Genomic DNA, 20,651 nt, shown 5'->3' on the forward strand with positions numbered 1-20,651 from the left:
TCTTGAAAATATGGGAACTTTATTCCAAGAAATAATAATTTAATAGTAAATAAAATAGTAAATAATTTATAATTAATAAATGCAATTTTTTATTTATTTACTTTTATTTATTTTAATTTTTTTTTAATTTAAAAATTAATATGTGTCCTTATTAATTAATAGGCATAATTTTTTTTATATAAATTTTATTTAAAAAAAAATAACTAAATTAAAATAATTTTTGTTTTTATTATATTATTATTTTATTATATTATAAGTTTTTATTATTTTATTATATTTATTTTATTATTATATTATATTTAAAAAATCGAAAAATTATTATAAATATAAATTTAAATTTAATAAATTAAATTTTACTTTATAAAAATTAAGAATAAATCTAAACTAAAAAATAAGGCGAATAAATTTAATATTTTCATTTTTTGTCCCATGAGGATTTTCCCGAGGGGGGGGGAATAAAAAAAATAATTATTTTTGAATTTTTTGTTTGTAATTTTTTAACATTTTTAGACGTTAAACGTTGATTCTTAACATTTATTTAATTTTAGTTTATAGTATTTTAAAATTTGAACTTAAAAGTAAAGAAAAAATCAACAAAATCTCCCAAAATAAAAACTTTTGAAAAAAATGTTTTTCAACATTTCAATAGAAAATGTCGTAATTAAGCAAATTTCTTTAGTTTTTTATATAATTTTACCATAAACAGTAATTTTTCATGATTCTTTAATATAAAAATTCCAAAATATGTCAAAAATATTTGTTTTTTATAAATTAATTTGTAAATATGTATGTATATTTTTATTTAATTTAATTATTATTCATAATTTTAAAATTTGTAATTATTTTATTTTAATTTATTTTGTTTATTATTCCTAATTATTCGGCAACACATTTCATAAAGTTTCCAAATTTTTCCTTGACCACAGCTAATAAGCCTCCAAAATATTTCAATAAACCTTCAGTAGAATCCGAGCTGCTCCCTTTGACAATTTTCTTTGTTTCCTCCTCGCACGAAATGGTGCAGATAGCAATAACGAAAATAACCATAAAAGTTATTAATAGTTTCATGTCTGGATTGATAAAGCAACTTTTGACACAGTTAACGCAGAATAAATGATAAGAAAGTAACGGTTCGTGCCTCTTTTTAAATGAGATAACGAAAGAATTTGTTTAGAAAATTCTCAGGAACGATCGTGCGTTTGTATAAAGTGATGTTAAAAGAGAAAAAAATTCATAACGTTGTTTTAGCAGAAATAATTTTAATTTAAACAGAAATAAAATATAAAAATTTTAGATTTTTTGAAGCATTTTTTTTTTTGCAGACAAAGAAAATATTTAAAAAAAATACGTGCAATTTTTAGCTTAAATTTGGTTGAAAACTTTTTTAATTATAAAAAAAAAATAAATTGATATTTTACATTTTTTTTTATTTTTATTTAAAAAAAAATGATAAATTTTTATCAAAAATTTAAAATAATAGTGAAAGTAAAAAATTCAAAAATTTGCTGTAAAAATAATAATTTTCTTTATTTTCGTAATTTTTTTCAAATTTACAGCAAAATTACATTTTTAAGAATCTGACAAGCTGTTTATGACCCCTGTGACAACATCAAGAACGGCCTTACACAGCTTACTTATAAAATCTTCAAGGCATTCCCATTCGCCGCAATCGCCTTTTCCCTTGCCTCCTTTTTTCTTATCACCGTCAGCTTGAATTTGGCACACGGCAATCACGAAAAAGACCAAAAAAACAAACCACTGTTTCATTTTTTTTATTTGATTTTCTTCAATTCGACAGAACTTTTAGCTCAACTTATCTCCAAATGATACCAAATCAGCAATTTACAAGCGTTTTAAATAAAACTATCGAATAAATTTTGTTTGAAAATTTGACAGGAACATCCGTGAAAAAATGATCAAAACTCTCGAGTCACGTTTTCTCTTATCTAATTTTTTTTTTATTTCATAACTGGATAATTTTTGTTATTTTTTTATGAAAAATTCGCTAAAACAGCTTCCGAAACGACTTTGAAACAGTTTTCGATAAAACTGTAAAAACGGAGCCAAATTTCCTCAGAAGGTTGAAAAAGGAAAATCCGTAGTCGTAGTCCACGTCCTGCAAAACGATGTCATCCTTGTTTTCGGTTTCTGCAATTTTTCCGGATTCCGTTGTGGGCACGCATGCGATATGTGACACGAAAAGTGTGATTACGAAAATTGTGAAAAAAACTGAGAGTTGCATGATGGAACGTTTTTGTTGTTATCTCACAAGCGTTATCTGTCAGATTGACAATACAAAATAGAAGAACGTTCGTTAATAAATGGAAGGAGAGCACGTGTACAGAAGACTTTTGTTTAAGAAAATGTCAGGAAATGTTGTCTAAGTTATCACGAAATGGTCTTGCGTAATTTGTACGCCATTCTTACGAAAAAAAAATCAACAAAAATTGTTTCTCAGGAATAAAATGGAAAAATTTCAATGAAAAATTGTGATTTCATAACTGCATTTATCAAAAATTGATCAAAAATTTAAAAAAAATTTAAAAAAATCAGAAAAATTTTTAATCAAAATTGTTTTTTGTTATTTTATATGAAAAAATAATAATGGAGACGCCTATTTAAGGTCTGCAAAATTTAATTTTAAAAATAATATTTTCTAATAAAAAATTTTTATAAGATTAAATTAATACGAAATACGAAAAAAAAATGGATTAGAAAATTTAAAAATTAAATAATAAAATATTGAAAAAAAATAAAATAATAATAAAAAAAATAATTTTTAATTTTTTGAGATTTTGTTAAAAATTTGATTTTAAAATATTTCTGAGCGGAAATATTTAAATAAAAAAAAAATTAATTTAAAAAAATAAGAATTTATTAAAAAACAAAACATTTTTTTCTCGATTAATTGAAAATTAAAAAAAATAATTAATAATTTTTAATGTAAATCTTTAATTCAAATTTATAAATATTTTTTTTTATTTTAAAATTTTTTTAATTTTTTTTTTAATTAATTTCAGACCGTAATTTTTAATCAAGATTTACCTACATTTTTTTTTAACGAAAAATTAATGTTTTGACATTTTTTACATCAACGTTTCTTCAATAAATTATCGTAAAATTAAAAACAACGAATTTTATTGATATTTTATGTCATCATTAACATCTTTTATTGAAAACAACTTTTTTATTTGGTTTTTTGTCAAATTTATTAAAAATTAACATCTCACAGCTACTTTCTTTAAATAAAACACATTTTAAAGCTCTTTTTGAGGAGCTTTCTTTTGAGCTTTTTGAGGGGCTTTCTTTTGAGCACTGAAAAAATAAAAAAAAAGTTATTAAAATTTTAATAAAAAATAATTAATTTTAACTTACTCATGTAAAATACACGCTAAACATGGATGTCCAACGGGATCATTGTCGCAAAGGGCTTGACATTCTTTCGGTATTCGCATGTCTCCCATATTTTCCATTCCAGTAGATGCTTTTAATGTAACAAAAATAATTGCAATGAAAAATATTAACGCAAAAATTTTCATTTTTCTGTAAAATTATGAAAAAAAAATTAAAGTTCTCTTGAAAAGTGACTGAAAATAACTAAAGCACTTCTTCATGTGACCGAAAAAAAAGACAATACCCATTTTTTGTGTGTTAAATGTTTATTATTCTTTTCAAAATTGAGTCATAACAACTTTTACGGCTATTTTGCATTAAAAAGTGCAAAAAGTGCATTTTTATTTGTATGAAAAAGTGACATTATGCAATTATGACACAAAGTTGTTGACATGACGTGTGATTGACGTGACAGTTTCTTAGACAATAATTGACCCAGAAATGTTGCAAGAGACGAAAAATTGAATAATTTGGCAATCGATTGGCAGGAACTTTCATATTTGGCTCGATAACGTCATTTAATATTCATGTGAATATTTTTTTGCTAAGATATTGAGTAATTTACAACCGGGAATTATGCAGTTTTATTGATTTCCGTTTTTATTTTAATTTATTTATTTTTTCCTCTTTTTATTTCGAATATTTTAATAATTTAAAACTTTTTTTTTAATTTTAAATTAATTTAATTTAATTAATTTAAATTTTTATTTAATAAATATTTTTGAAAATATAATTTTTAAATTTTTATTTTTTATTATTTTTTTTTTAATTTTTTTTTTAATAATAAAAATTTTAAAACAAAAGAAATTTTTAATACCTAATTAAATATTTTTAAAAAAAATATTTTTTTAGTTTTTTTAATTCTTTAAAAATTATTTTTTTTTTTCAATTTTATTGAATCCTATGAATTTAAATTTTTAATTAGCATTTAATTTTTTCTTAATTAATTTAATATTTTTCTATTATTTTCAGGTTCCATCGCAAGGACAACAAGCGCAACGTCGTCAATTTTTGACGCCCGTTCAGCAAACACACATTTTGAGTGACATCCAGCAACATCAACACCGCTTCAATGTACACAACAATCAATTCACGAAAAATGTCGGAGTTCGTCAGGCACAAAGTATCAACAATCGCGTGACTTTTGTCCAGCAACCAGCTGTTGGCGCCCAATTACCCTCCCAAACACAAACAATCCAATTTTTGCCGCCCACGGGTCCCAATCAATCGCCTCGTCAACTCATCTACGTGCCACAAAACCAAGTAGCTTCCGTTCAACAGCAACTGTCAAAGGTGAATTTGCAAGCACAGCCCTTGCAGCATCACACCCAAACGCAATTCATCCCGAACTTTGCTCAGCAACAACAACAAAACAATCGTTTGTCCCAACGAGGCGTCCAAAGTCAAATCGGAAGTCAATTCCATTTGCAGCAACAACAACAACAAGTCTCTCAAAACAACAATTTCCAATTCCCCTTGTCCGCTAACACCCAAACGACTGGATTACAGGAACAATTCCCGCCTTTCAACCAAGCTCCTGTGCGATTTAACAACTTAGCTCCTGTGGCGCCATCTCAAAATGTCAACACAAATACCGTTAACCGCTTCCCCAGTCCACAATTCAGACAACAAGCATCACAAGCGCCATTTGTCGCATCGCAACCCATTCCGACAAATCCTCAATTTACCTCGATCAACCAACAAGTTCAGCAATTCCCGACGCCACAAAATCAGCAAAACCCTCAGAATCCAATTTTCACGATTCAACCATCGATTGGCAATCAAGTTGAGACAATCATTACCGAAACTCGCGGCGATGGAACGCATCAACAACCTTTCTTTACGCAACAAGCTTCTCTCCAATCTCAACAACAATTTTTGACTCCCAGCACTGAAAATCAACGCGAAAAACAGCGATTGATTCAAAAACATGAACAATTCTTCGCTAAACAATATGCTAAAGAACTTGCCCGTGCCGAAGAACTTCACAAAGAATTCTTGCGAAAACAACAAGGAATCAAGTCGAAACATCAAGAACTCCGTCATCAAGCCCATCCTCAATACAATCCCACACAAGGTCGCGTCGTTTTGCCATCCGAACAAACGTACTTCCAAGAAGCGTTGCGTCAATACAACATTGAACATCCAACGACAACTACAACTACGACGACGACAACGACAACGCCCGCGCCAACAACGAAGCCCCGCACAAGCAAAGCCACAAAATCGACAACGAAGAACAACGTCAAGGAAATTTACGTTGATAATCCCGCCGATTTGAGTACTTTGCTTGCGACGCAAAAAGATAAACTCTTGTCATTGTTACAAAAAGACTCGGATGCTTCAATTTCAAAATCCAAAGCAGGCAAATCCAAATCCGGAAAGGGAGCTGGCAAGGAAGACTTGTTGAAACAACTTAAATTAGCTTTGGCCAATCAACCACAAGATTTGGGAGACAAGGAAGTAGACACCATGGATCTCGTTCTACCCAGCGGCGAAAAAGTTCAAGTTATCCGAACCTCTGATCCGGAGTTGATTCGTCGTGCCGGCGCTGATCCTTCACAAGTTATCACGCAAGAAGCTGGACCCAAACCACAAACCTTCGATACTCTCGAGGAATTACAGAAAAACTTACCGGAAGGCGCTGACTTTGAAATCATTAAGCAAACGTCAGATGGACGTCAAGAAGTTGTCAAAGTGCCGCCAAAGAAAAAAGTGACATTTGTCTATTTGGAAGAGCAGAACGATGGTTCGTACAAAGTTCAGGGCGTCAAAGGCGATAAAGATAAGGAAGCAAAAACGTCTGGAGCGGAAGTTGATAATATCTTGAAACGCATCAAAAATGGCGAAATCAAACTTCCCGGAGAAAGTCAACTTGCCGAAGATGAAGAACAAATCCTCGCCAATACGCCAGTTCCTTCTCGCAGCTCAGCGGTTCCCGTTTCAACGACCTATAGCAAATTTTATCGTTCAACAACGAGAGTTCCCGCCAAACACACCGTAAGTCGTCAAACCTATGAATCGACTGCGGAAACTGCTTCGCCATATTCAACCATCGCTACTTTCCTGCCAACGCAAAATACCGCGAGAAATCAATATTTCTCATCGTCGAGATCAACGACGACGCCTCGAAGCACAACAAGAACGACAACGACGACAACTGAGGCTCCTGTCACGACGCCACACTATGTCGACAATGAAAATGTTTATGAACCATCGCCAAGTGAGGCGTCGGAAGTTTCCACGAACATCAATGAGTTGTCGAACATTTTGAAGGCGAATAATTTGTATGCGATGGCAAAATATTTGAAACAATCGGGATTGGATTCGATTTTGAATGAAACGGGACCGTATACGGTATTTGCTCCGACTGATAAGGCGTTTAAGAGTTTGTTGGTGCAATTGGGAGGACCAGATAAGGCTGAAGAGAAGTTTAAGAATAATCCACGATTGTTGAGTGGGGTGAGTTTAAATATTTATTGAGTATTTATTTTATTCCTTTCGTTTTTCAAAGAAGATTTTTAATTTTCTAACCTCAAAAAATTTGTAAAAAAATCAGAAAAATAAATTTATTTTTTTTTAATTCTTTTTTTTTACAAAAAAAAAAATATTTTAAATTTAAATGAATAATTCACAAAAAAAAATTGAAAAAAAATAAATATTTTTAAAAATAAAAATATTAGTTCAAAATTTTTAAAGTTGAAATTGATAAAGAAAGTACTGAAATTGATTTTTAAAATATTTAAAAAAAAATTCAATTAAATGATTTTTGCGAATTATTCCTAAAAAATCGAATTAATTTTTTTTATAGAAAATTAAAAAAAAAGATAATATAATTAAAATTAAAAAAAATCGCTCAATAAATTAAATGTTTAATTTTAAAAAAAAATTATAAAAATTTCTCTAAATTATATTAAAGTAACTTTTATAAAAATTTTAATTTTTGTATTAAATTAAATAAATTGAAAATGATTTTAACAATTCCTCAATAAATTATTAAAAATAAAAAAAAAAGATTTTTTAAAATAAATTTTCAAAATTTTTTAATTAAAATAAATTTCATAAAAAAAAAATTTTGAAAAAAATATTTAAATTCAGAATTCTTCTTTATAAAAATTATTTTGCTACAAATTATAAAAAAAAAAACAAATTTTTCAACGACATGACAATTTTTTTTTAAATTTCAGCTCTTACTTCATCACGTGATTCCCGGCGCCTTTGAAATCGGCTCATTACAAGATGAGATGACCGGAGTTTCACTCGCTGGCACACAATTACGCGTCAATCAATATACCATGCAAAATCCCGAATGGAATGAAGTTACAGTAAGTCCCGAAATTTTAATAAAAAGTTTTTTTTTTTAATTTTTTGAATTTTTTTCAGTTAACGACCGTTAATGGCGCCATGATTGTCAACGACAAACAAGACATTCAAATTCCCCAAGGTATTGCTCATGCCATCGATCGAGTTATGTTCCCGCTTCCTGTTGGCGATGTCTTGCAAACACTTCAATCTGACCGCGAACGACGATTTACCAACTTTTTGAGAGCTTTGTTCACCTCTGGCATGTCAGATACCTTGCAAAACAAAGGTAAATTTTTAAAAAAATACTTTTTTAAATAAAATTTAAATTTTTTCTGTTTTTTTTTAGGTATCAAAACGTACACAGTATTCGCTCCAACGGATTCTGCCTTCCAAACGATGCCGCCAGAGGAATTGACCCAAATTAGCACTGACAAGGAAGCTGCCGAGAAATTCGTGAAGAAACACGTCGTGCCAGGAACTCTTTTCACCGCTGGCATGCGTTTCTATCAAGTTAAGGATTCGATGGCGGAAGGTAAAACTGTTACTTTGCAGAAAAATGGAGGTAAATTCAACAATTTTTGATAAAAAATCAACGAAAAATAATAAAAACTTGCAATTTTAGGCAAAATCCGCGTCAACGATTCAACAATGGTTTCATCAAATATTCCAGCGACGAACGGTGTCATCCACGCCATCGACAACATGCTGTAAAAATTGCAAACCAAGACGATGACGACTAACGCCATGAGACAAGACGTGACGAATAGACAAACTAACTTTTTTTAAACTTAAATTCGGTACAATTTTTCGACTTTTGGACAAAAAAAGTTTTAGATTAGAAAGTTATTTAAATTATTTTAAAGTATTTTTAGAGAAAAAAAAACAATGAAAAATGATGAAAATCTACTCCTTTGATTCTTTTTCTGTTTTTTACTTAATCATTATTATTTTATTTAAAGAGAGATACAAATAACATAGATTAGAAAAAAACGTAAAAGAAGAAAAATCCATGAATTAATAAAAGTATAAATAAATGAAAAAAACTTGCAAACCGGATTTGGCCAATTTCGGTTGAAAAAATATACTTGCTTACAATTCACCATTTTTTAGAATTTTAAGAACTTTAGTTGGTTAGGATTTATCTAAAAAAAAAATAAATAAAAGGATGGATGTTATATTTTTTTGTTGTCGGTAGGCTTAAGGTTACTTTTACTCTGTTTTTATTATTTTACTTGTAAGAATATCTTATTGTAATTTTTCTACAATAATAAATTTATATGTACAGTTCAACTTCAAACTCAACGAAAGAAATTTAATGAGATTTCTTAATTGAGCAATTAAAGAAAATAAATAAAGTTTTATCAATATTTTTATAAGAAATGTTAAATTAAATGAGTTTTAATGGTCTCTTAATTAAAGATTTTAATTTTGTTTTGTAGAAATTTGACCTGCATTGATTTGGTTTTAATAGTTTTTCTTCAAGTGACATTTCAATTTTTATCTTGTCTGATTTTTAGATTTTCTGAAGCAGGTTTGTGAGTAAGTGATTCATGACGAAAAAAATCTGTATGAGCCCTTAAATAATTTTAGCGAAAAAATTATATGATCCTGAACCTTAAAAATTTTTACAATTCCCAAAAAAAAATATTTTTTTCGCTTAATATTTTCCAACGTTTCCTAAATATTTTTTTTTGTTTTTCATCAAAGATAAAGATTTATTTTTAAATAAAATTAATTAAAAAAAAATTGATAAATAAGAAAATAGTTTCATAAATATGTTAAAATTTTTAATTAAATATTTATTTCTTAATTTTTAATATTTTTATTTGTTTATTTTTTAATTATTTTTTCAAAAATTTATATTTTAAACAAAATATTTTTAAGTGATTTAAAGAAAATAAATAAATAAAAAATAAAAAATAAAATAAACATTAATAAAAAAAATATATAAATGTCAGTTTTAACATTTTGATAAAAATATTATCTTTTTTTAAAATTTTTTTAATTTAATTTTTTAAAATTTTGAATTTTTTTAAAAAATCCGTAAAAATTATGTTTCAATAAAAAGTCTTAATAAATTTTTAACAGCTTTTAATTCAAACGATTTTTAACATTAATTTTTTTTTTTTAAATAAATTAATCAATTAATTATAAATAATTAAAAAGGTATTATAAACCATTATTCAATATTAAAACTCCCAAAACTAAAAACATTACCTACAGTCAATTATAAAATAAATTAATTTTTTAAAAAATATTTTTCAACAATATATAAATCTATTAAAAAAAAAATAATTTTAAATTTTAAGCTCCTTTTTCAACTCTTTCAATTATTTTTTTTTTTAAATAATTTATTGAAATAAGAAAAAAATATACCAACCTTTTTTTTCTTTTGTATCTCAAATCCTCACCTTTTAAAATAAAAATATCTTTTATCATCAAAGAACAATTTCACCAACAAAAAAAATGTAATTTTTCAGACAAAGAACAAAAATTACTTAAACAAACACAAATATTTTTTAATTAACGATTTCTTTATTATTTACAATAATGTCACTTTTAAAATGCAAAGCGGATTATTTTTGTTTTCATAGTAGGATGTTTTTTTTTTGTCTTTTTCGCTTCTTTTCTAACAATTTATTTATTTTTTCTTTCGCAGCCTTTTTTATTTTTTTTTTATTTTAGCATGTTTTAAGGGTTATAGCGTTGATAGTATGATAGACACTTATTTTTATTTTCATTTTGACTAAAATGTTAGCCTATATCATTCGTCTGATATAATATTAATACAGGTCGAAGGTATATTTTTGTATAAGTGAGTAATTTGTATATGAAACAGTTGTTTATTAATTATTTTTTTTTTATAATTATCCAAATACATTTCTCCACTGTAGAAAGTTTTTTTTTAGTCCCCATTACATTGTATTTGTCTCAATTTTTTAATTTTCATTTTTTTTTAATTTTAATTATTGTTGTATAGATAGTTAAAATGTTCATTTTCAGACAAATTTCAGTCCTTTTAAAAAGGATTCAGAAAAAAATTCAATAATTTTTTTTTTATGATATGTGTCCTCAAGTTTTTTTTTTGTAAGTCTATTTATTTTATTTTTATATATTTCGGTTTGTATATATTTTTTTATAATTTTTTTTAACTTTTTAATAAATATATACGATTTGGAATGATTTCATCTCAAAAATCGCTGGCTGGTATCCGGGTCAAAAATTAGAAATTCTAAAACATTTTTTTTTTTATCTTTATTTAATAAAGATTTTTTTCCACTTTTATTCTGATTTTAATTTTCCAGTTAAAAAAAATTAAATAAAAAAAAAATTAATAATTAAATTTTTGATTTGAGGCCCATTTAACAATTTTTCATCTATCTATTGATTTTTATGTCTTTTTTTTTAAATAAAAAATTAAATAAAAATAGTAGTAAAAAATTCTAAATTCGTTTTCGTGCGAGTCAAACTCCAACGGACTCTTAAGCTATTTTTTTATGTTTGAGTAAAAATACTCGGAATTTTTATGATTTTTTATCTTATATAGTATAATACTAATTTTTGTTTATTTTATTAAATATTTGTGTGATATTGTGCAAAATACTATTGTTTGTGTGTTTCAATATTTGTGTAAATTTTATAATTTTTTTTTATTGAATACTCAGCATTTTTTTGACATTTAAAGAAAACATCTACTATCAGACAACGAAAAATAAAAGCTTCAGTCCATCATACTTCGTTGATATTTTTTAATAAATAAAAAAAAAAACCAAATTTTTTTTGTAAACAAATAACTTTTAAATTTTATTTTATTTTATTGGACATCTACATATAATACAGCTGCGCTCGAATATTTTTAATATAAAGCATCAGTATTTAATTTTTTTTTTAATAATTTTTTTTTTGCATTTTTATTTTTAATTAATTAATAATAATAATTTTTATTTATTTTTTTTATATTAAGCACTATTTAATTTCTTTTTATTTTATTTTTTAAGTAACTATCATCATCATTTTTTTTTCAATTTTATTAACAATTTCTTCGCTAATTTATTGATCAACAACATCTGTCTCCGATTTATTTTTTAAAAGTTATCTATATCATTTCTTAGCTTATAGTTGCACTTGAAACGTTTGCACGGGCGCTTTCGGGGGCGAAATGAAGGGATTCGTACTGCGAACATCCGTTTTCGCGATCGGCGCTACCCATTCAGAGTCGAAGGGATCTGAGGCGGCGCTCATACTACGAGCGCGTCCCGAAACTGACAGCGACGGAGGTCGTTTAGGGGGCGTCACCGTACTTTTCGCAATTTGTTCCAACCACTGATCGGGCTTCGGAAGCGGAGCAACTGACTCAACTGGAATGACTTTTGTTACAGCTGGCACGCCATTTGTTGGCGACGTTGTTGTTGTTGTGACGACACTCGAAGTGATCGGATTCGTTGAGGTTGTCGCCGTTGACGACAATATCGATGCTAATGGCGACTTGATTGGCGATATTGCGACAGGCGAGACAGTGGCGACTTTTGTCGTCGAAATCGTATCGGAAGCAAAAACGCTCATCGGTGTCTCGAGCGGGCTCAGGGGACTGGCGACTGTCGCTGGCACGGGATTTAATGCGTGAACTGCTGACGTAGCGGCAACTTGTTTCAGCGTTTCCGTCACGTGGTTCGTGTTGAAAATCAAGTCGTCCGTATCACTGCGTGTCAAAAGCGACAATCCCTGACTTAGTTCTTGACAGAGGGCGCTCACGGTATCGAGTTGCGACACAGGTTGCGGCGACACTTCCGGTATCGGCGACACTGTCGATCTTTTGGGCGTCGTCAAGTCGAGGAATTGCTTGTGCCGTTCAGTGTTGGACGGAAGATCGGTTATTCGAAGTGACATTTGCCGCTTGAACGGAGACTGAGCATTGATTTGTTCGAAGCCGCGGAAACTGCCTTGCCGTTCGAGCAAATGGGGCGCTGCATGCGGTCTTTCGATGGCAAAGGGGTTCGCGGGTTTCGGTGTCGGCGCTACAATTGCCATGTTCCCGTTGTTGTTGTCTAAACGCTCTGTGAGACTTTGTTGGCGGAACGAGCCGGTTCGCGTGAAAGTCGATGTTTGCATGTCGAATGCCATTGTGACGCCGCATTCTTTGTCGCGTCGCTGCTTGCGTTCCAGACACACAGCGAATGCACAGCCAACAGCGTGCGATAAACGCTCGCCCGAATCCTTGCTTGACAAGAAGCCGTGACACATCCATCGGCGGGTGGTGCCGTCGCGACAAATGTAGCTGAAGCCTCGTTCGTGGTTGCGATCGGGCGCGCAAAAACTCACTTTTTCGATTGTTTGGTCGACAATGAGTCCCTTTGTGTCTTCGTCAACGACACGCAATCCGTCGCCGCTCACGTGTAATGTCGCTCGAACAGGACGTCTTCGAGAATTCTATTGAGAAAAAAAAAATAAAAATTAATTGAAAAATATTTTTAGTTGAAAAAAATGTGACTTAAAACAAAAAATTAAATTAAAATTTTAAAGAATTAATTTTTTTTTTAATTTTTAATAAAATATTTAACTTTAAAATTTTTAATTAGACAAATTTTAAAAAATTATTTCACAAATTAATCAATTATTTTAATTAAAAAAATTCAAAAATATTTAGGTAAGTAAAAAATTAAGTCTCAATTTTTATTAAAAAAATTTCTAATTTTCTTTAATTTTCAAATAATAAAAATAAAATAATAAGAAAAAAATTAAAGTAATAAAATTTTAAATTAAAACAAATTAAAAATAAGCAGAAACTTGAATTTTTTTATTAAATTTTTAACATTTTAAATATTTCGAATAATTTAAAAATTAAAATTAAGAAAAAAAATTTTTTTTTTTGTTTTTTTTCACATTTCTTTCAAGAAAAAATCGAAAAAAACACTTACTCTCAACACTTTCAAGGCCTCCTCACAGACTTGCATTCCCCGTGACTCGAACACCTCAACACAACCCAAATATTTAACGGAAAACGTACACGTTGCCGAACGCACAGCCTGTTCATCAGCTTGCCATTGGTGTGGCTTTGCCGCTTCTGGCACACGATCTTTGCGTCGTCGAAACGAATCACGGAACGATTTTCGCAGTCGATCCATTTTACGTGGCGACGATCGCTTACTGAGACGGAATGAAGCTGATTTCTAAAGGGAAAAAAAAACAAAAAATTTATTAGAAAAAATTCAAAAATTAAAAAATTTGTCACAGTCGATCGCAACACACACAAAAATACATACCGAATGCCTAACATCTCCATATGTGCCACGCGTAAAGTGCCCCAGTGGCTCATGATGTGACGAACCTGAATTTCCCATATTGCTCTAATTAATTTAATTAAGTAACTAACTAAATCGTGTATCCTTTTATTTACAAAATTTATTGATCAATTATCGAAAATTGACATAATTGCAACTGAAAAAGTAAAAATTTTGGTAAGTTTGATATTTTTTTCATAAAATTTAAATTTTTACTCATTGATCGATTTTTTAGGCAAATATTTTTAATTTTTGTTCTTTCAAAGAAATTCAAAATTCAAAAAATTTCAAAAAAAAGAAAGAACAAAACAAACAACAAGTTGAACAAGGACGCACAAAAAATAACAATTCTCATCCAAAAAAATATTTGTATTTAAAACACAGCGGAAGACGATTTCCGCTCATTTCTAACTATAGCGAATGAATATCCTTTTGAGAGTTACTGGTCCCTGATAAACGTTTCTAATCCCACATACAGTGACGCTAACATCAGGTAAGTACAATTTTTATTTTTTTCCACATTGCATCCTTTTTCTATTTTAAAATATATATTTTTGAATTTTAAATTATTTATTAATTAATTTTTTTTTATTAAAATAATCAAAAAAAAAAATAATTAATTTAAAATTTAGCGAAAAAAAATAAAAATTTAAATTTTTTAATTATGAATAATTTTTTTAAAATAATTTTTTAAATATTTAATAAAAATTATTAAAATCAATTTAAAATAAAATATTTCGAATTTTTAATAGAATTATAAAAAATAAAAAAAATAATTTTTTTAAAGAATTTTAATAAATATTTTCATTTAAAAAAAAAGTAAGAAAATTATCAAAAAAATATTTTTTGTTTTGTCAAAAATTTAATTTTCATATAAAATTTTTATTAAAAATTATTTAAAAAAAATCGTGTAAATAATATAAGAATTGTATAAAAAATTGATCAAAAATAATATTCATTCAATTTCTTCCTTAAAATTTTATGTTCTTAAATTCTTTGAAACACTTTCTCAAAATACACTTGTTTATTTAATTAATTTTTGTTGAACCTTTGATAATGATCCACACTAAAATTTTCATCAAAAATGCCTAAAGCCGATTAGAAGCACAAAATTTCCCACAAAATTCCAACATTATCATCACCTTCTGCATAAATTATAATGAAAATGTGTGACAACAAGCATTTTCAAGTGACAAACTATTATAAAAGGTTTATTATTTCACATTTTAATAATAATAATTATCAACATAATTATATTAACTCAGGTTTCGCTTTGAACTGATTCGCAAGATTTTGTAATTAAATCTTCATTACAAATTTACTGTGCGACGCTCTATCCCGCTGTTATCAAATTAAACTTTAAATAAAACACTAATTGTTGGAAACAATATTTTTCTCACACACAATTATTTTTATGAAGAACGACATATGCGCTGTGATGCGATGCATGAATGCCATACTGCACATCATCGTCATTCAAATAGAAAAAGACGACGAGAAAAAAAAACTAGGGTGAATTATTATAATATATGACTGTTTGTTATAAAGGTGATTATACCTAGAATTGTAGTGACTTCGTCAATGTAAAGGTATTTTTCATAGTTCACCGTTTTTCTCACACAACCACACACATGAACTTTAAAATGGTCGACGTGTGAAAAAAAAATATTCTTCAAAAAATATAATCATGGTAATTGTCTGATCGATTTCACCTGTGAGAGTGAGCGAGTTGAATTGAAGCTCAAAATATCACAAAAGAAGTTTCTTTCGAAGGGAGTTCCCCCTAAAAATTAATTCAAAACGAGAATTGATGCAAAGATGCATTTCTTGAATCGAAATCAGGTCTTGGACTCTTAAGAATTTATTCAAAAAACCGGAGGGAGATGAAATTCTTTAAGATGCAAAAAAATTAGGGAGAAAAAGGACAACGCGGAAAAGAATTTCTATACCTGCAATTATCTTAATAAAAATACTTTTCTCACACATCTTTTTTCAAATTTTTCAGATTCTAAGGAGAAGAGAGAACGGATGGGACAATAATTAATTACCATTATTAGGCAAATGCATGTCCATGCAAAATAACTTTCTCATCTCACGTTACCTACTTTTAGCAACAAGGCAAAAAAAATATAAAACAAACAGGGAGCTCATAGTATATGTGGGAATATAGCGCATAAAAAAGCCAGGTCTTACATAATTGCACACACTTTCAATGCGCATATGTGACTACCAACTAAATAGATACACGGCCACAATCACTGCTGAACAAGTCATTTGCTGATTATTTTACATTTACTAACATCAATTTACCTGCCATACCATGCCATTTAATTGCTTGTTCATTTAGAAGCGATAGAAGAAAAAAAAATAAACTATCAAGTCGGTATTAAAATGAATGAACAAGAGTGGAATGGATGGAGTAAATATTTTTTGCATTATTACTATTATAATAGACGATGATGATGGTTGTTAATGTTGTATGCCTTGCACTTCGATGGTGAATAAAAAGACAAAGGCTTTTAACTGCAAGTATTGAAATTTGACGTGAGCGTATTTTTAACATATTCAGGAAATTAGAATTTTTCTTTTTCAGGAAATAAACTCGAAATAAACAAAGGATTTCTGTCAACAAGTATATATGTTATTATAATTCTTTGATAAAATTGAGAAAATTCTTAAAAATTAAAATTTCTGAAGGAAGTATCGAAAAAAAGTTGCTTACATTGAGAAAAAGAAGTTCCAATACTTTATCTTTACTTTAAATCAAAAAAATAGTGAATATTTTTACTCAGGTTCAGGATCAAAGAACGAAATGTTGACCCGGAGGTTCATACTTAAAGCACTTTGAATTTAAAGTACATCACAATAGAACTAATTGAGCGCAATAGTATTGAACAAGAATAACCGTTCAAAAACTTAAATTTTCCCGAGTAACATTTTAAGAATTTTTTTTAATGTAAAAGTCACAATTTCAATGATTACTTCTCACTTTGAGAGAGACAATAGACATTAAAAGACGTATTTCTTTTACTTTCTCAAAATTAGGTACATGCAAAACTGACAACTTTGTGACTTGAAATTAAAATTCTTAAAAATTATTCTACATTAAAAACAGGTGCCATCTTGCTTTTTTTTGAACTATCAACCATCCTTAACATCACCCATCGTCTCCAAGTATTAACGAGAAGGATCTTCTTATAGACGTCCTTGAACATCAGGTATGGGAAGAGACTCCAATAACGCAAGAGCTTTCATTACCCGGTTATTCGAACATCTTCAATATTTCTATTGAAATTTGCCGGCTTGAAAAAACTCACTCGAGATGGAAATTAATATGTACTAAGTGCAAAAAAAAACTAAAAAAAATATAGAAGTCCATAAAGACAAGGACATCCAAAAGTACAAAACCTCCATGGAGCAAATTCCTCCCTGCAAAAATGCATTCAAATTATTTACTTTTTAGTTTTTATTTATTATTATTAGCACTTTGTTACATTATTATTTCAAATTGAAGTGAGCATAGTTATTTTTCAATAGCGGAGGCACAAAAGTGTGGGAAAATAATTACATTTGATGTGTCGACGATTGACATCGCGCAGTAAAATGTCAACTCTTGCAAATATTTTGTGACATATTTTATTCATCGTTATTCTAATAAGTCATTTACGTATAAAAAGTTCTTTAAACACAAACACACATTTCATGCTGCCAACAGCGGATACCTATATGTTTAAAGCCACATTTGATGTCGATGACCTCAATTTCGGTCGTACTTTAACGTGTCGTTCGTCGGTAAGAACGGATAAGGTTGAACTAGAAGTTGAACACATTTTAACTCAATTTCGACGTGTGTTCTATTCAATCATCGAAAAACTAATATTTAGACAACGCAAGATGAGAAAATACCACATTTCTCGGTTATATCTTTATTTGTTAGAATATTGATAAAATTTTTAAAGGTGAACAGAGATGAAGAAGAAGAAAAGGTTATGAAACCAAACCGCATGAACGGAAGTGCAATAAGATGAAAATTCTCAATAAACTTTTATATTATTATTGTATAAGAGAATTTTTTTCTTGAGATAATACGACAGAGCGTTGATCAAAGTTGTTATAAACTTTTATGTCTTCTTCTTCTCTATTGAATTACTTTTGTCTTTGTGCATGCATCCAGCATGAAATGAAATGAAATGCAGAGGATGTCAGCTATTACGAGCTTTATTCTTCTTATTTCTTCTTTTCTATCTTTTGCACTTTTTTAAGAGGCTTTAAGACCGAGTGCAAGTTGTTAAGTAATCTACAAAGGAATGAGTGCCAACATCGCAAAGGCAAGCCAAGGGATCGGTATATTAAACATTTATTGTTATTGTTATTATTAGAGACACACAAGGCACTGTGATACGAGATTTCTCCAGTGGCTGGATATTAAATGAAATAAACATGCGAGAAAATGTCCCCATAAAGTGCACGAATGACATTTTTATCCCATTTGGGATGTTTCCCGTGATGGTTCATAGCGAAAATGCGCTAAAGTGTACGAATGTTTAGCAGCTCGTAGCAAACAGAATGGTATTAAAATCCTATCATGACATGACTCTTGAGAATATAAACAAGTTGAAAACTGGTGTTTTTCTTGTATATTCGAATAAGAAAATGGAAAACGAGCAAATTTTGTCCAGATATCAACGGCTTATGGCTTTAAACTTTTGCTAAAGACACCTTTAATCGATCTGTCGAAACTCTTAAACAAGTTAAGAGAAACTTTGACGTTCAAATATAAAAATAACGATGACAGAGTTGAATGGAGTGCTAATAAGATTAAATCTTGCCATCAATATCAGTCTTGTAAACATCGTCACAGGAATTTTTTCTGTATTTTAACAATTTTTTACGTCAATTTTTATTTTTACTCTCTTCATTCAAGACATGAAAGGAAAAAAAACTAAATTTAAAGGACTTCAGAAAAATTTATTTTTTTTTTAAAAAGCCTTCAATCTAAAAGCAATTAAATTTTAAAGTAACACAAAAAAATTAAAATTTGTCACTGCACTCAGTTAATTAAAAACCCGGAAATGCTTACAATTAATTAATTTTTTTTTCGCAGAAATACTTTTGTCCTAATGTACAATGAAAGCACTTCACAACGCCACAAAAATTCTTTTTTTTACAAATTTATGAATGTATCCATGTGCCCCATGCAGTTGGCGTTCATTCACAAAAAAAAGTAAAGCAAGAACTTTTTTATGTACACGATCCTTTTACAGCTGTCTCTTGTTTGTTGCACATATGTGTCATATTGTGGCATGGCGCAGGTATAAGACTTTATACAAAGCAGAAAAGTTCTCTTCCAACCAGAAACATCTGCTCATTTATTTGGCTGGCTGCTGTTGTTTTGTGTTATTATTACTTTTTTTTTTGTACAAAAGTCGTACTTTTCATCATAATTTCTAACTTTTTTCTCTTTGAAAATCTAAATTAATGATCTTCAAGAAAGAGACAAAATCCACGTTTTTCTACTTGTTAAAATTAAAATTTATTTACATTTACGAAGAAATTCCTTCTCACACGTTTTTCAATCGAACTCGAGACTCCCCTCGCTTTAAAAATCGAATTTCATGTATTTGTATTTGATATGTAATAAATTATTGGTTTGGTAAAAAAATCATGTTACACTCGAACATATGAACGTGCATATAAAAAATTGTTCACTTTTCTATGTCTTTGAGTTTTTTTTTTTTTTTTTTGTAAAATATTAATTTGAATGTTGTGAGAAAAAGTTTCCCTGAGTCGTGAGACTTTTTTGATGACAAACTTTGATTTTTTTAAAGAAGTATTTCGATGGATGAATCATGTTACTTTATCAATAAATATCGAAACGAGTTTTATGGTTAGTGGTCACTAAAAGTAGCATTACGACAACAAAATTAGCTTCAGGTGAGTTGGAATGATTCATTTTCAGGTTTAAAAAAGTTTTTAAAGGGCAAACGTGTAAATTTGTACTATTGACTTATGGAGAGAATTTTTAAAATATGCACTGGGATTTTTTAATTTTCTTTAATTTTGAAACATTTTTTGTATTAAAGTTTCTTTGAATACAAAAAATCTTTCAAACTGAGAAAAATCAATAAATCCCAATGCAAATTTTAAAAATTCTTAAGCTCAAAAATGTAAAAAAAATTTTAAAATGTGCACTGGGGTTTTTTAATTTTTTTTAATTTTGGAACATTTTCTGTATTAAAAAAATTTTAAATACTAAAAATGTTCCAAAAATTAATAATTTATGAATCCCAGTGCAAATTTAAAAAATTCTTAAGCTCAAAAATGTGAAAAATTTTTAAAATGTGCACTGGGTTTTTTTAATTTCCTTTAATTTTGGAACATTTTCTGTATTAAAAAAATTTTAAATACAAAAAAATGTTCCAAAAATTAATAATTTATGAATCCCAGTGCAAATTTTAAAAATTATTAAGTTCATAAATTCCAAAATGTTCATAATTTGCACTGGGAATTGATAATTTTTTCTTAATTTTGAACAATTTTTGCATTATGAATTCTATTAATACAAAAATTGTTTAAAATAAAGAAAAAATAAACAAATCCCAATGCAAATTTTAATTAGTTTTGACAAATTTGAGTTTCAAAAGTGAAAAATTACGCGTTAAAACTCCATAACTC

At 28.5% G+C, this 20,651-nt stretch overlaps 2 protein-coding genes across 6 annotated transcripts in view; one reads left to right on the top strand and one right to left on the bottom strand.

Moving 5' to 3' along the window:
• Window positions 1–1,428: 1,428 nt before the first annotated feature.
• Window positions 1,429–8,434, top strand: LOC134828489 (uncharacterized protein DDB_G0284459). Its single transcript, XM_063841469.1, has 6 exons — window positions 1,429–1,485; window positions 4,366–6,855; window positions 7,581–7,718; window positions 7,777–7,984; window positions 8,045–8,260; window positions 8,321–8,434. The coding sequence occupies exons 1-6, from the start codon at window positions 1,447–1,449 to the stop codon at window positions 8,407–8,409; spliced, it is 3,180 nt and encodes a 1,059-aa protein (XP_063697539.1). The 5' UTR covers window positions 1,429–1,446; the 3' UTR covers window positions 8,410–8,434.
• Window positions 8,435–11,578: 3,144 nt separating this feature from the next.
• The window catches only part of LOC134830108 (protein numb), a 34,105-nt gene continuing 25,032 nt past the window's right edge, over window positions 11,579–20,651 (bottom strand). For 4 of the 5 annotated variants that reach the window (XM_063843481.1, XM_063843483.1, XM_063843482.1 and 1 more), the window contains 2 exons: window positions 13,614–13,865; window positions 11,579–13,125 (listed from right to left, as the gene is read on the bottom strand). In XM_063843481.1, the coding sequence (XP_063699551.1) occupies window positions 11,812–13,125; window positions 13,614–13,820 (1,521 nt within the window). In that variant the 5' untranslated portion in view covers window positions 13,821–13,865 and the 3' untranslated portion in view covers window positions 11,579–11,811. Of the gene's footprint in view, window positions 13,126–13,613; window positions 13,866–13,958; window positions 14,134–20,651 lie in introns of all 5 variants that reach the window. The other variant, XM_063843479.1, reaches the window with a different exon arrangement.

Source organism: Culicoides brevitarsis, chromosome 2, assembly GCF_036172545.1.
Source record: "Culicoides brevitarsis isolate CSIRO-B50_1 chromosome 2, AGI_CSIRO_Cbre_v1, whole genome shotgun sequence".
Lineage (NCBI taxonomy): Eukaryota > Metazoa > Arthropoda > Insecta > Diptera > Ceratopogonidae > Culicoides > Culicoides brevitarsis.

Bases quoted from the DNA above. Each gene is read 5' to 3' on its own strand.
- LOC134828489 (XM_063841469.1), top strand. From the start codon at position 1,447: ATGATAAATTTTTATCAAAAATTTAAAATAATAGTGAAA. The intron at 6,856-7,580 runs GTGAGTTTAAAT...TTTAAATTTCAG, and splicing joins ATCCACGATTGTTGAGTGGG to CTCTTACTTCATCACGTGAT. The intron at 7,719-7,776 runs GTAAGTCCCGAA...AATTTTTTTCAG, and splicing joins CCGAATGGAATGAAGTTACA to TTAACGACCGTTAATGGCGC.